Here is a 13,755-nt window from a genome sequence, read left to right as displayed (position 1 = left end):
GGGGATGCGTGTGTGCAGGGATGCTGTTTGCAGAAGAAAGTGTTTTTGGTGGAAAATAAGGGTGTTTTTTTGAAAAATAAAGCTGTGGTGTTGCCCAGCACCCCGAGGAGGTTTACAGCCCTTTCCCAAGGTGGGACGATGTCCCTGGGGTCACCGGTGCCTCTGCCCATGTGTTCCCTGCCCCAGGGCTTCCCCCAGCAGCACAACCCTCCTGGCGTCCTGAGATCTTCCTTTTGATTTCCAGTTTCTTTTTTCCCCACTGCTGCTTTCTTCTCTGTGAAAAAAAGACCTTCGAACCCCTTTTTGAAAGCACAATGATCTTTTGCCATTAAAACAGAAACAAGCGAACAGGGGTGAAGCTGCAGCGCTGCAAACATGGCACTTATCCTTTCTTTGCTTCTTTCCTGAGGCACAGAAATACAAAACAGGCTTAATTTGAGCCTTTGAAAAAAAAAAAAATCAAGCATAAGTAATCTAGCACAGACACACACACACAAAATCTTTCTGTATGTTAATTTTTATGTGCTTTGATTGAAAATGTACACCAGCTCCATCTGTCCTATTCCCCAAACTCTCTACCGCCCTGATAGATTATATCCCGTACTCCAATTAATAAAGTAGGGCAGGCAGTGTTCTTTAATTAAAAAACCCACACATCCAGGCATCCTTTTCTTTATATATATATATTTTTTTTTAATCACAAGAGCTCAATCCTCCCCAAGACTTTGAGATGTGCCTTGCATTGGAAACTCCTAGCAAGGAAAAAAGAGGAAAGCGCTTGATGGGATGGTGATGGGAGCTGAGCGCGTCTCGCTCCATCTCCAGGTGGCTTTTTGAGCTCTGTGTCCCTCTCCCTTCACCCCCAGCCCCAGTGTTCAACCCCCATGGAGCAGCCAGGTTATTTTTCATTCTCATTCACTCCCCCCTGGTGGGATGGGGGAGAGAGGTGGAGGGGTAAAAGTGAGTGGAGCATCCCCTTATGAGGAAAGGCTGAGGGAGCTGGGGCTCTGGAGCTGGAGAAGAGGAGACTGAGGGGTGACATCATTAATGTTTACAGATATATAAAGGGTGAGTGTCAGGAGGATGGAGCCAGGCTCTTCTGGGTGACAACCAGTGATAGGACAAGGGGTGCAAACTGGAACACAAGAGGTTCCACTTAAATACAAGAATAAACTTGTTCATGGTGAGAGTGGCAGAGCCTGGCCCAGGCTGCCCAGGGGGGTTGTGGAGTCTCCTTCTGTGCAGACATTCCAACCCGCCTGGACACCTTCCTGTGTAACCTCATCTGGGTGTTCCTGCTCCATGGGGGGATTGCACTGGATGAGCTTTCCAGGGCCCTTCCAACCCCTGACACTCTAGGGTTCTGTGAGAAGGCTCGTGAGTTGAGATAAAGACAGTTTACTAAGCAAAGTAAAAGCCACACGTGCAGTCAAAGCAAAACAAGCGATTCATTCAGCGCTTCCCATGGGTGTTCAGCCATCCCAGGGCTCCATCATGTGCAATGGTGACTTGGGAAGGCAAATGCTATCAGTCCAAATGTCTCCCCGCTTTCTTCTTCTTCCCCCAAAATATATACTGAGCCTAACATCGTATGGTGTGGAATATCCCTTTGGCCAGTCTGGCTCAGCTGTCCCAGCTGTGCCCGCTCCCAACCTTTTGTGCACCCCCACTTTCTCACTGCCAGGCCAGTGTGAGGAGCTGAAAAGTCCTTGACTGCTCAGAAACACCAAAACGTCAGTGTGTTACCAACATCCTTCTACTAAATCCCAACCCCAGCACTATGGCAGCTACTGGGAATAAAATTAACTCTGTCCCAGCTGAAACCAGGACACTCGTAGCCGCAGAACTGACACAATTTCCCTGTTTGTTTTTCACCTGCTTTGACCTCAGGTGTTGTTTTCCTCCCCTGGAACAGCTGGGCAGCGCAACTACTGCTGTGTTGGCATGTGCTGGAAATGCTGCGATTTGTCTGCGCGTCCCTGGGCACACATGGACCTGGAGCTGCTCAGGAGTGCGGTGGAGCTCGAGGGACGCTCGTGGGCTCAAGCGCATCCCAAAACAGGTCCCTGGGCCGGGGAAAAGCCCAGCCTGCCCACCCAGCTCACCCACTGGTTATTTAGCCACTGAAAGCATCTCCGTGCCAAGGGGCCTTGGGACCAGAGGAACTCTGAGCTGCTAGAGCCGGTGTCATCCTGCGTTTTGCTTTTGTTTGTGACCGAGAACCAAGCTGCAGCACTCATGGCTCTCTTCTTCTTTCTCTCTCTTTTTTTTTGTTTTAACTTGCGCTGTAGCCCCTAGACGGATAACGTCATTGGAAAAAGCCTACGCTGCCTTGAATGGTACGTAGCTCAGTTGATGCATCGTAGATGGTAGCAGACAAGAAATGCATTTGCGTTTTAATATGGGAGTGAAAATGTCTTAAACCCCCCAAATTTCAGGTATTTTTTTTTTTCCTCTCTGCTCTGTTTCCCTGTTATACCGAGAACTGAATGATGCAAGTTGTGTTTAACAGTATTTTGTTGTTGTTATTAATCCTCTCTGCATTTCTAAGCACCATTGCTGGCGTCGGTGCCGGTTCTGCTCCAGACACGCCGACCTGCCACGTTATCCTCAGCTCATCCAAGCAATTAATTTGTTAAAAAAGCCCCTTGTTATTCACAAGGAGAGCTTGCACAGATTTGGGTTGGGGTCTTTTTTTGCTTTGCTTTAACACATACTCTGGGCCAGGGTCGGTGTGCAGTCATGTAGGCTCTGGGGGTTGCTAAATGTAATATATACTAATTCACAGGAGTAGAGGAGCTCGCCTACCTGTATCTGCGGCTGGGCATGGCTTATCTCTGACAGATCCAGCCTTAGTCCCATCAGCTGCGATTCTGGCTGTGTGTCTAGATGTTAACTGCCTGCTCCCGCAAGTTTATAGCTCCGCTTTGAGAACATGCATATGTTGAGCTAAATCAAGCTGTGCTTAAACCTGACTTACTGCGGAATGGCCTCAGTAAAGTCAGCAGGTTTATTCCAGGTTTACCCAGGGGTGTAACTGAATTGCACCCACTGAAGCTCCAAGCGGGGAAGAGGGCTGGTATTTATCCTCTTAAGATGATGGGGATTGCCTGGAGAAGGGACCTGAGCCGCTGTCCCATGGGATGTGTTGGGGGGTGGCCATTTTCCCAAGGAAATGGGCTTTAATGTGCTTCACACCGGGTGTTTGGGTAACTGGAGGTTGTGACTCCAAGCGTGATGGCCGATGGCTGGGAGGAGGATGGGCATCGCCTGGAGCACCTTCAATTTGGTTTCGTTGGGTTTTTTTAAAGAAGAATAGGCCTAAACCCCATTTTTAACAACTACTAAATATGACGTGGTGTTTCTAAAAGAAAGGTCGAGCTCTGATAAGTCCTATTGGAAAAGACCAAGTGGTGCTTTAAAAATATGACCACTTGTATGGAAGTGCCTGAGGGGCGCGGGGGTCCTCGCGACAGGCAAGTGGGATTGGGAAAAACATCAATCAATCAAACAGCTGCTTTTTTTAATTAAAAAATAAACAACACAGGCCTGAAGCCAGCAGCATATTATAAACCTGCTTGATAGGAAGGACTCGACACATTGCAGGGGTGCCAGTGGCTTCCTTGAATTGATTATTGCCCAAACCCAAATGATAAAGTCCAAGGTAGCGAGTGATCCCTCTTGCCCAGGGATGGGGGTTGGATCCAGGGAAGCGGTGTTGCTGGCCAGAGCCTCCTCTCTGGCTTCTGTGTTATGCTGCTCAGTTCCAGGTTTTTTATGGTATCTAATCATGTCCTCAGATGGGAATTTGGGATGGCAAAAGAAAACCCCTTGGGATCTTGTTTCTTGCACTGGGGGCACGAGCGAAAGGGAAAGAGCTGCTGCATTTTTCAGTCCCAGAGATTTAAACAAGTGAGAACACTGAGTTTTGGTGTTTCTTTGTCTGCTACCATCTACACATCCATATGGGTGTGTGTATACAGCCCAGAAACTGAGCATTGATGACAAGGAAGTCACAGAGGGAGCCCATAGGGTTTGCCCCCCGCGGCCTCAGGAGCAGCAGAACAAGGCGGGGTCTTGGTTCTAGAAATCAGAGCTCCTTGGCGACGTTTATTTGATTTTCTTCCATTTTATTTATTTTTTTGCTACATCCCTTTCGAGCTGCTTGGTTGCCATTTCTGGATTTGAAGCACAATGTGGCCCTGAGCTTCCTTCAAAGAAACTTTTCCCTTTTTTTTTCCTAGCTATATACAAACAAAACTGTTGTTTTCCAGGTGGAGAAGAGGCTTTTTTTTGAGGCCATACCCTGCAGTAGCAGGGTGCAGAGATTTAGGGTGTCAGGTTCTCTCTCAGCTGCAGGGTGACCCAGGCGTCTGATATCTGGGGATGCTGAGCGCTGGGCTCTGGGGTCCCGTGTAGGGAGGCAGGGATGCACATCACATTGTCAGCTCACACTTAAAACAAGCTGCAAGCCACGTGTTTGCTTAAAACCAAAATAAAATCATGCCATTGCTCAAAATAATCAAAATCATCATAATGTGATTGCTCAATAGCACATTAAACAGCTGCAGACTGAGGACAGAGGGTGCTCGGGTCCCTCATGCGAAGGTTTGCAGGGCTCACCTTGATGCTGTAAATAACCATCCTGGATTTCCACCCTGTGACGTGCCAGCCTGTGAAATGAGCCAGCGTGTGCCCAGGTGCCTAAAAAGGCCACCAGCGTCCTGGCTTGTACCAACACTAGTGTGGCCAGCAGGGCAATGACCATCCCTGTGCTGGGCACTGGGGAGGCCAGAGCTCGAATCCTGGTGTCAGTTTTGGGCCCCTCACACCAAGAAAGGCCTTGAGGTGCTGGAGCGAGTGTAGAGAAGGGAACGGAGCTGGTGAGGGGCTGGAGCACAAGTGTGATGGAGCGGCTGAGGGACCTGGGGGGTTCAGCTGGAGAACAGGAGCTGAGGGGAGACCTTCTGATCTCTGAACTGCCTGAAAGGAGCTTGGAGCCAGGGGGGTCGGGCTCTGCTCCCCAGGAACAAGCGCCAGGAGCAGAGGAAACGGCCTCAAGTTGCACCAGGGGAGGTTGAGGGTGGATGTGGCAACAATTTCTTCCCCAAAGGGCTGTGGGGCATTGGAACAGGCTGCCCAGGGCAGTGCTGGAGTCACCATCCCTGGAGGGTTGGACAGACGGACATGAGGTTCTCAGGGACATGGGTTAGAGGTGGACTTGGCAGTGCTGGGTTAACAGTTGGACTCCATTATCTTAAAGGTCTTTTCCAACCAAATTGATTCTATGATACTAAAATACCTAAACTGGGTGCAGTGAGGCTCGTGGTGACTCGTCTGCAGGGGGGGAACCCTGCACTGCACACCCCAGCTGGCTCAGGGCTGGAGGGGTGACCCTGCCAAGAGGTGGGAAAGAGTTGTTCAGGTGGTGCTTCATACCTACGGGGTGAAAAGGCATCAAACGGGACCGGTACTGACCCCAGTCGTTTTTTCCTGGAGCCCCCTGAGGGTGCTGAATAGCTGGCGGAAATATCTACCGACGTAGGCATGTTGTTTGAAATGAGAGAATGGGGGAGAAACTGTTTGGCACAATGAGGATAATTAAAAAAGCTAGTAAAGCCAAGCTGATTATATGGCATATTATAAAACAATACTGTACTTAGGAGCCCAGCTATAAAAGTGCTATCTCATTCCTTGATACCACTTGTGGGAGCATTCGTGGCACTGAGGGCCTGAGTCTCCGTTGCTTTGCATATTTTGCAGTCATTTACCGCACCACAAAGTGGATGTAAAATGCTCTCAGCCGTGGCAGCGCGTAGCAAATGCAGATTTGGCAGCATTTTATAGCTACTTTGCACGGCTCTAAAAGGCGACACAAGGTGTAAGCGCAGAGCCACCGCCTCTGAGGTGTCCCCACGCCGCGCTGGGGCGGAGGGACAGAGACACTGTCATGTGTAGTGACAGTGCGATGGCTTTTCCAGGGGCTCAGAAACGGGGTATTTTATCCCCTGTCCTTTTTTGCTTTGCAGATGAGGACGATGCCAACAGGCTCGGAGAGAAGGTGATTCTCCGAGAGCAAGTGAAAGAGCTTTTCAATGAAAAATACGGTGAGTCTCCCGTCTGCACGCATCGCCAAGCAGGTTTGTTTTTGCTGACAGCAGCCATAGTTAAAATTAATTCGACTGAAGGCCTCTATTTATAGGCCGAGCGCACGGCAGCCGGCTCAGCGCAGGTTTCATCCCACTGCTTCACGTTACAGCCTGTCCCTGGGGACGTTCCCGTGTCTCGCGCTCGGCAGGTGGGACCGTGACCTTCTTGTTGACAGCTCATCCCCAGCGAGGGGAGGGAGGGTGGAAAAATGCAGCCGAGGAGCAGGATTTTTTCAGTCTGGCATCAACCTTTGATGTGTTTTTTAAGGCGTCCGTGAGCCGTGGTGCGTGCGCTGCTGCTGGCAGCAGCCCCTGCGTGCCGGGTCGGGAGCACGGCTGGAGCCGCAGCCTGATGTGGGGCACGGCTGGGACAAGCTTGCTGGAGCTGCCATGGGAAAGGAGGTCAGGAGGTTGAAGAAGATTTGAAAATGCGGTTTGCAGGCTCCTTGTGCTGCCCAGCAAACCCCTCCTCGCCCCCGTTGCTGGGAAAAGGCACAGCAGGAGTAGCAGCCGGGTGGGGATGCACAGCCCGAGCGGTGTCACCCTCAGCCCTGCGGGTACAGGCTGTTTGGAATGACTCCTGCGAGTGCTGGGCAGTTATCTTTCAACCCGAGAGACTGCAGGGCTGCACAGCAGTGTGGTGTCTTGCCTTTCTGCCCAAAATAATTGCCTGATGGAGAAGGAAAATAGACAAAATGATAGCAAAGCAGTGGGGAATGTCATTCCCCTCCTGTCTCAAGTCTTCCCTTGTCAAGGCTGCTCACCCTTCCTGCAAACCCCATTTATTTGGGGGTGCTGCTCGCAGTGCAGGCTCTGTGCTGATCTGGGGGTGGATTTGCCCCCTTGGACGTGCCAGCGTACAGGTGCAGGTCCCCAAGGAGGCTGGCGCCTGTTCTCTGAGCATCGCCATCCGCCCCAGCTCAGCAGCGCTCACCCTACACGGGAGCTGAGCCCACAGCAGACCCCTGCATTCCCACAGCAGACCCCTGCATTCCCACAGCACATCCCTGCGTTCCCACAGCACATCCCTGCATTCCCACAGCAGACCCCTGCATTCCCACAGCACATCCCTGCGTTCCCACAGCACATCCCTGCATTCCCACAGCAGATCCCTGCATTCCCACAGCACATCCCTGCATTCCCAAGGTCCAGGCATGGTTTGTGGAGCACAAGATGCCAGGTGGGCTCCAGGGACAAACTCCCTGCTAGGAAAGCCAGAAATGTGGCTTGGGGGCCGCTCACACCTTCAGGTTTGGGGGCTGCAGAGATGCGATGTGAGAGCAGGCTCTTACGGTCGGGACCACCATGGAAGGGAGGGATGTTTGCTGCTCCCCACCGTGCAGGAACTAAAAAGGGACCCAGAGAGGTGGGCAGCACGTTTAAATCATGCAGAGGGAAGTACTTCTAATACAGCAAAGAATTAAATTGTGCTGTTTCACTGCCATAGGATATTGTGAGGTCCAAAGGGATAAAGTGATTTAAAAAATGGGCAGCAGCGATGTGATGTGATGATGAGTGATGGATGTGATCTCCACCTCAGTGACCCCCAAATCTTCCAACAGCTGGAGGCAAGAGATGGACAAACGTCTCCCATTTGCCAGAGCAGCTGTGGCTTCTCAAAGTTCTCCTGGGGCTCTTGCTCCTTCAGATCTGGAGCCCTGTGAGGTAAAGCTGGTGCATTGTCCTCTGCTCTACCGTTACAGGAGAGGCTCTGGGCTTGAACCGGCCCGTCATGGTGCCCTATAAACTCATCAGGGACAGTCCTGACGCCGTGGAGGTCACTGGGCTGCCAGATGATATCCCTTTCAGAAACCCCAATACCTACGACATCCATCGGCTGGAGAAGATCCTGAAGGCCAGGGAGAGCATCCGGATGGTGATTATAAACCAGCTCCAGTAAGTTCCCCCAGCTCTGCGACCAGGGAATGTTTCAGTTCGTTAAGTATTGCCCTTGCTTCTCCAGCTATGAGTGGGGTAAGTCACCTCGGGGCCACCAGAGCAGGACCATGTACCCACAGAGGACCCGCTCCATCCCCAACACCCACTGTCCTGCATCACTTGGCCAGGGTTGGGCTCAGGAAGCACCAGCGGGGCCAGTTTATCCCCTTTTCCTTGTGCAGGTTGAGATGCTGATGCTGATGTTGGGAGGGTGCATGGGGGCAGATAGTGGGACAGCTCAGAGACTCAGCTGAGTTATTTCGGGTTCTTTCCCCCTGGGGAGGGGTGGGGAGGCTCCATGTCCCATCCGCACGCAGAGGTGTTGGGGTCTGGGCTGTGTAGGGGAGAAACGATGGGACCTACCAGCTCTGAGCTGCGTGTCTCTTACACAGGCCGTTTGCCGAAATCTGCACTGAGGCCAAACAAACAGGTGAGCGCAGCGCTAATAGCCGTGGATTTCCCTGCCCCGTGGCACAGAGAATATGAGGGCAAAACGGATGGGGGTCGTGGGGACATGTTCAAACCTCCCGCACCCCCAGGGGAGGCTGGGGAGGAGATAGTACCTGGAAAAAGAACAGTCAGGCTCAGTGTCTGTTCAGGAGCTGTTCATCAACTCAGACAATTGCACTTCTGTGAGCTGGGCAGAGACTGGGCTGGTAGAATCAAACTTTCAGTGTTTTTCGGAGGATTTGATTATCCCTTTCCCATTAGCAATTTACTCACTGGTTAAAGCCTTTAATTTGAGCCGTTGTTTAGCAGTTGAGCGTCTAAGGAAACAAGGTTTCTGTGATCACTGGGAATGCATTTCTCTCCCTGTCCCATCATCCCCAATAACTTTCAGCCAGTGTTAATCAAATGTGTCAGAATTGGCAGCCTCAGAGGTAATTAGGATCATATTCGCTTTATGAAAATAGGTGGCTAGGTAGAGAAGGGAGAACTGGCAAGCATGAGCATGCCTGCAACATGATGTAAAAAGAGATGGAGGAACTTCATTTATGTAGGTATATATGGGCATATCATATATATGGGCATATTGTCTTCAGAGCTGGCACCTTGATGGCCCCAAAGCATCCAGCACGGACACAAGTCTGTGTGATGTTGGGCTCTGTAAGTGCTGGAGTTTGGGATTTGCTTATTTTGGGGATTTTCTTTGAGGAAAGCTGGCAGCTCTGTGCTGGGTTGTGGTTGGCCTGTGTCACCAAGGGTGCAGGGGACGCTCAGGGGGAGGCAAGGTCGGAGCGGTGGGACGGGTCCCCACATTTCGGGGCTCCCAGAGCTCAGACACCTCACACCTTCCCTCTCCCTACAGAGAAAGACACCAGCGTCCCCAAACGAAAGCGGAAGAGGATCTCCGAAGGGAACTCGGTATCTTCCTCTTCCTCATCTTCCTCTTCTTCCTCTTCCAATATGGAGTCTACATCATCAACAAATCAGATCTCCCTTGTGGTAAAGCCTTCCAGATATTAGGGGGGTTACTGCCTACCTAGCTTTCTGCTTCAGGACGCTGCTCTGCCCTCCGCGAACCGTCACCACCTCCCTCTGCCTGACAAACGCTGTAAAGTGTGACATAAAGTGGCACAAGCAGGTTTGGCGAAGGAGGGGACGCGGCTTTGGGGCTGCTTTTTCCTGCCGGGCTTGTCTGGGGGGGTTAGAGAGCAAAGCGCCCGCTGCCCCTTGGGGTGCTCCCCCATCAGCCCTCAGGGGATGCTCAGCGCTTGGTGTCAGTGGGAGCCACACGAGACCAGATGGGGCAAATCCCCCACCCCATTGGGTTAAAACGTGGGTGCTGAGGGTGTCTCAGCGCCGTAGCAGGACCTGGGCGTTCCCCCATGGTCTGAACCATTGCTTCAGCTCCATCCCGGAGCGATGCAGAGCTCCAACGTGCATCCCAGCTGTGAAAATAGGAAACAGAAATCAGGCAAGTGCATCCAGCTGCTCTCCCTCAGGGCTTGGCTTCGTTGTGGCTGATACCAAATGCTTTTAAAAAATAAAATTAAAAAAAAAATGCACAAGAGGAACATAAACTTAGAGGGAATTTTGGTCAGGTTTGCAAGCGGTGTTTTGACTTGGGGTTGGTTCTTTTATCTTATTTGGAAAGTGTGAGCAAAAGCCCATGTCAGAATGTGTCAGAGATTTGATGCATGCACAGTTTTGTGTTGTGTCCTAACAGAGACCTTTGCCTTCTTTTTCTCTCCCTCTCTTTCAGCAATGGCCCATGAACATGTACATGTTAGACTATGGTGGTCTAAACGTCCAGATCCCAGGACCTATTAACTATTAGACCTCGATACCGAACAAGAACCTCAAATGAAAGAATAAATAAATAAATGTAATTTATGTAAAAAGTGTATATTCCAATATGTATCAATGCCTTTTAGTTTTTCCAATGATTTTTACACTATATTCCTGCCATCAAGGCCTTTTTAAATAAAAATAAAAAGTGTTGCCTTGCTCTAAAAGTACTTATTTTATTACGTATATTATTGATTAATAGCGTTTATAGGTAAGTGCAGGAGCGCACCCCTGGATGGACCTTGACGTGCTTTGGCTTCTCAATAAAATCCTTAGTGCCACCAGTGCTTGGAACCAGGAGGTTTGACACATTTTAGTGCTTCATTTGCCACTGATGTGTTCAATTTAGATCAAAGGTGTAAAAACTGACTTAGGGAGATGCAGAAGCAATTTCAGTTGCGTGTGTTTAATCAGCTTCCGGATGAGGATAATATTTTCATCTGGTGAAGTTCTTCACTGTTTATGATTTTCTACAGGGCTTTGATGCCTTATGGAGGGAAGCTCTTGCAGTAAGTACAGGCTGATCCGGCTGATGCTCCAGTGGTTCCATAATGCTGGACCAAGAGCTGTGTCAGTGCTGAGAGTGTCTGCGGGAGCCCCTGGGCTCCTCTGTCTGCCCTGGATGGCTTTGCCCTGTATAAGAAGCAACCCAGCTGCAGTTTTGTTTCCTGGCTCTGGACTTGCATTTGCTGTAGAGTTAGATGCAAATGATCACATGAGATAATAAAAGCCCAAACAAACGTAGGAGACGGCACAAAGACAGCAGCTGAAAGGAGGGCAAAGATCTGTATCCGTGACCCCAATTAGAGAGACAGTTTGACATCTGAGCGGCTGGCATCAAAATCTGAAGCCTTTCATGTTTCTGCCTGATGCTCAGACCTGTGGCATCCCCAATTAGGAAACAAAGAAACATGATTCAGAGGTAAAAATACAATTTTCGCTTCCCAAATGTCTGAAAGGAGCTTATTCGCAGATCAAACCCCACTGAGTACGTGTCTCCTAAGAAGGCACACTCATTATATTTTGGCTTTTTTTGCCATTAAAATACAAAGGTCTGATGCCGTAGCACCAAAGGCAGTGGCATGGTTCGGTAATGAGTGGAGATGTTCGAGGCCGTCCCGTGTCTGCAGTCGGTCCCAGCACCTTGCAAATATACCGGGGATAGAGGGGAGGCTGGATGCAGGGCTGGAGCTGTAACTGAACGCAGGCACCGCAGTTAAATTAGGGCACAGGACCTACGCTGGGACTAATGATTTAGTTCAGAAAGCTGAACGCAGGGCTGTAAATGATGGGGGGAATGGAAGCTGAGGATGGAGGCAGCGTAGGGCTGTGACCCTGCTCAGGTCCCTGGCTTGCAAAGCTCTAGGCTCTGGTTTTCTTCCCTAAGCTTCTCAGTCCATGAATCGCAGCCCCGTGTGCCCCCAGCCCCGCTCACCAACAGGCGCCTCCTGCCCTGGCCTGTCTGCTCGGCCGAGGAGCTCCAGCTGTCCGGCACCTCCAGTATCCCCAGGTTTTGAGGCTGCTGGCTTCTGGTAACATGTATTTTGGGGAGGGAACAGCTGTAATTCCTGCTGTAATCTTGGGGAATCCCAGGGCCACAACATCTACTTTTCATTTTCCGTGGCTGAGTGGGAAACAGCTGCCCTCAGTGCCTGCGTTTGCTTGCGACCCAGGAGCACCGACCTTCCCGCTGTGGAAAACAGGCACTTTGTCACCGTTTTCCCTCAACTGTAATTCCCGCAGCTTCCCTAATCTCAATCCTGCAGTCGCAGGGTATTTTTATACCCAGTTTTTGTGTATAACATGATTATCTGCTGAATGGGATCCGCTCCATTACAATTAGACAAGTGAAGATGCAGATCTTAACACTTGAGCCACGTTCCTCATTTATTACTTTTCAAAGACTTTGGTGGGGGTTTTTTGTTGTTTGTGTGTTTACAAATCCAATAACAATCCTCATTAAGAGTTGCAAAACATGAAGCCATTTTGATCCCAGGCAGATGGCAGCTAAATGAAGTTTAATTAAAGAATGAGAGCTTTGATTCACATCATTTTTTAAAAAAATATAGTGCACCGAGATGCTAGGGAACAGCATAAACAGCATCTGGGCTTTTATTCAGAAGCACAAATGCATTTGTGAGGAAACACTTTGCAAGCCCTTTGGAAGCAATCGTGGGTTGTCGACTGCAGCTCCATGGGCTGGTGCGGAGGAACCTTCCCCCGATGGCTCAGCAAGGCCAGGAAACAAGGAATGCACCGAGCGGGAGGCCTGGCTTCCTTCTCTGGGTGCTTATTCTTATTTAAGTGTTCATCTGATGCCAAGTCCCAAGCTGTTTTCCAGCAGTTGTTACACCCCCCGCAGCAACCAGCCCCTTCCAGCAGCACACGGTGCGGGGACAGCCCGGTGGGTGCTTTGCTGCACCAAAATGTCCTGTGGTCCCAGTGAGAAGCGGACACGGGTTTCTGCGCGGGCTCTTTGTCCAGCATTTCATCCATCTGCAAACTGTGTGACCTTCAGCCGTGGTTTTCCTTCCCCCATATAACTTGTGTGTATATATATTAAAAACTCCGCTATAACTTGTATATAACATATAACTGGCACTTTGCCATTTCTTGGATTATTTTCTCCGGTTACTGGCTCTAACGCTGTTTAGTTTAAACTGCTAATCCTATTGATTGGGATTAGCTAATCCAGAGAAAGAAACCTCCCTGATTTGCCTGTGCTGCTGGATGGGAGTAACAGTGGGTGACGCTGGAGGCTCCGGGGTCAATCGAGGGGACAGAGCTGCGGTGCTGTAATTCATGAAGACGATGCTGATGGAATATCCAAGTCTTTTGTTCAATGCATGTATTAAACAGCTGTCTCAGACTCAGATTAACAGGCCTGTGGGGTATAAAGGCAGATTGATGTAGCTGACCCGGCGCAGCCTCATGCAAAGATTAGCGTCTTTTCATGAGTGGGGTTTTTCAAGGGGTGACGTTTAAGTGGAATGAATGTCTATGAGCCATCATTAAAGTTATCTATTAACTTTTTTCCCCGATAACATTATGAAATGGGCACTCCTAGAAGGGAGAGGCCGAATCCCCAGCAAGACCGTTCATCTTAATAACACGGCTTCACGTTTCCTGTGGTAGGGGCTGGGATTTCGCTGCTGCTCGTGAGATTTGGAGACGCGGCACAGACATCGGTGGGTTCGGGAAGGAGGCAGATGGTGGCAGAGAAGACTGATGGGCATATCCCCCAGTAGCAGCTGTGTGGTCACAAGAGGGTAATGAGGCTCCTCGTTAACCCACTCATCAACACCTCCCTGAGAAGCACCTGGGCAGGAGCTTTTTAAGGGCAAAAGGCGGAGGGGAAGGGTGCTGGGATGGTTCA

At 50.3% G+C, this 13,755-nt stretch overlaps 1 protein-coding gene across 1 annotated transcript in view; it reads left to right on the top strand.

Annotated features, from left to right (window-relative positions):
* The window catches only part of GTF2IRD1 (GTF2I repeat domain containing 1), a gene marked incomplete at both ends in the record, with an annotated part of 42,107 nt that extends 31,739 nt beyond the window's left edge, over window positions 1–10,368 (top strand). The window contains 6 exons of the mRNA XM_080357016.1: window positions 2,292–2,339; window positions 6,030–6,107; window positions 7,853–8,045; window positions 8,480–8,517; window positions 9,397–9,533; window positions 10,294–10,368. Of these exons, the coding sequence (XP_080213142.1) occupies window positions 2,292–2,339; window positions 6,030–6,107; window positions 7,853–8,045; window positions 8,480–8,517; window positions 9,397–9,533; window positions 10,294–10,368 (569 nt within the window). The remainder of the gene's footprint in view (window positions 1–2,291; window positions 2,340–6,029; window positions 6,108–7,852; window positions 8,046–8,479; window positions 8,518–9,396; window positions 9,534–10,293) is intronic.
* Between the last annotated feature and the right edge of the window lie 3,387 nt (window positions 10,369–13,755).

The sequence above is a fragment of the Nesoenas mayeri genome (assembly GCF_963082525.1).
Source record: "Nesoenas mayeri genome assembly, chromosome: 20".
NCBI lineage: Eukaryota > Metazoa > Chordata > Aves > Columbiformes > Columbidae > Nesoenas > Nesoenas mayeri.
Note: the sequence above shows the minus strand (reverse complement) of the source record. Positions and strands in the feature narration are given on the sequence as shown.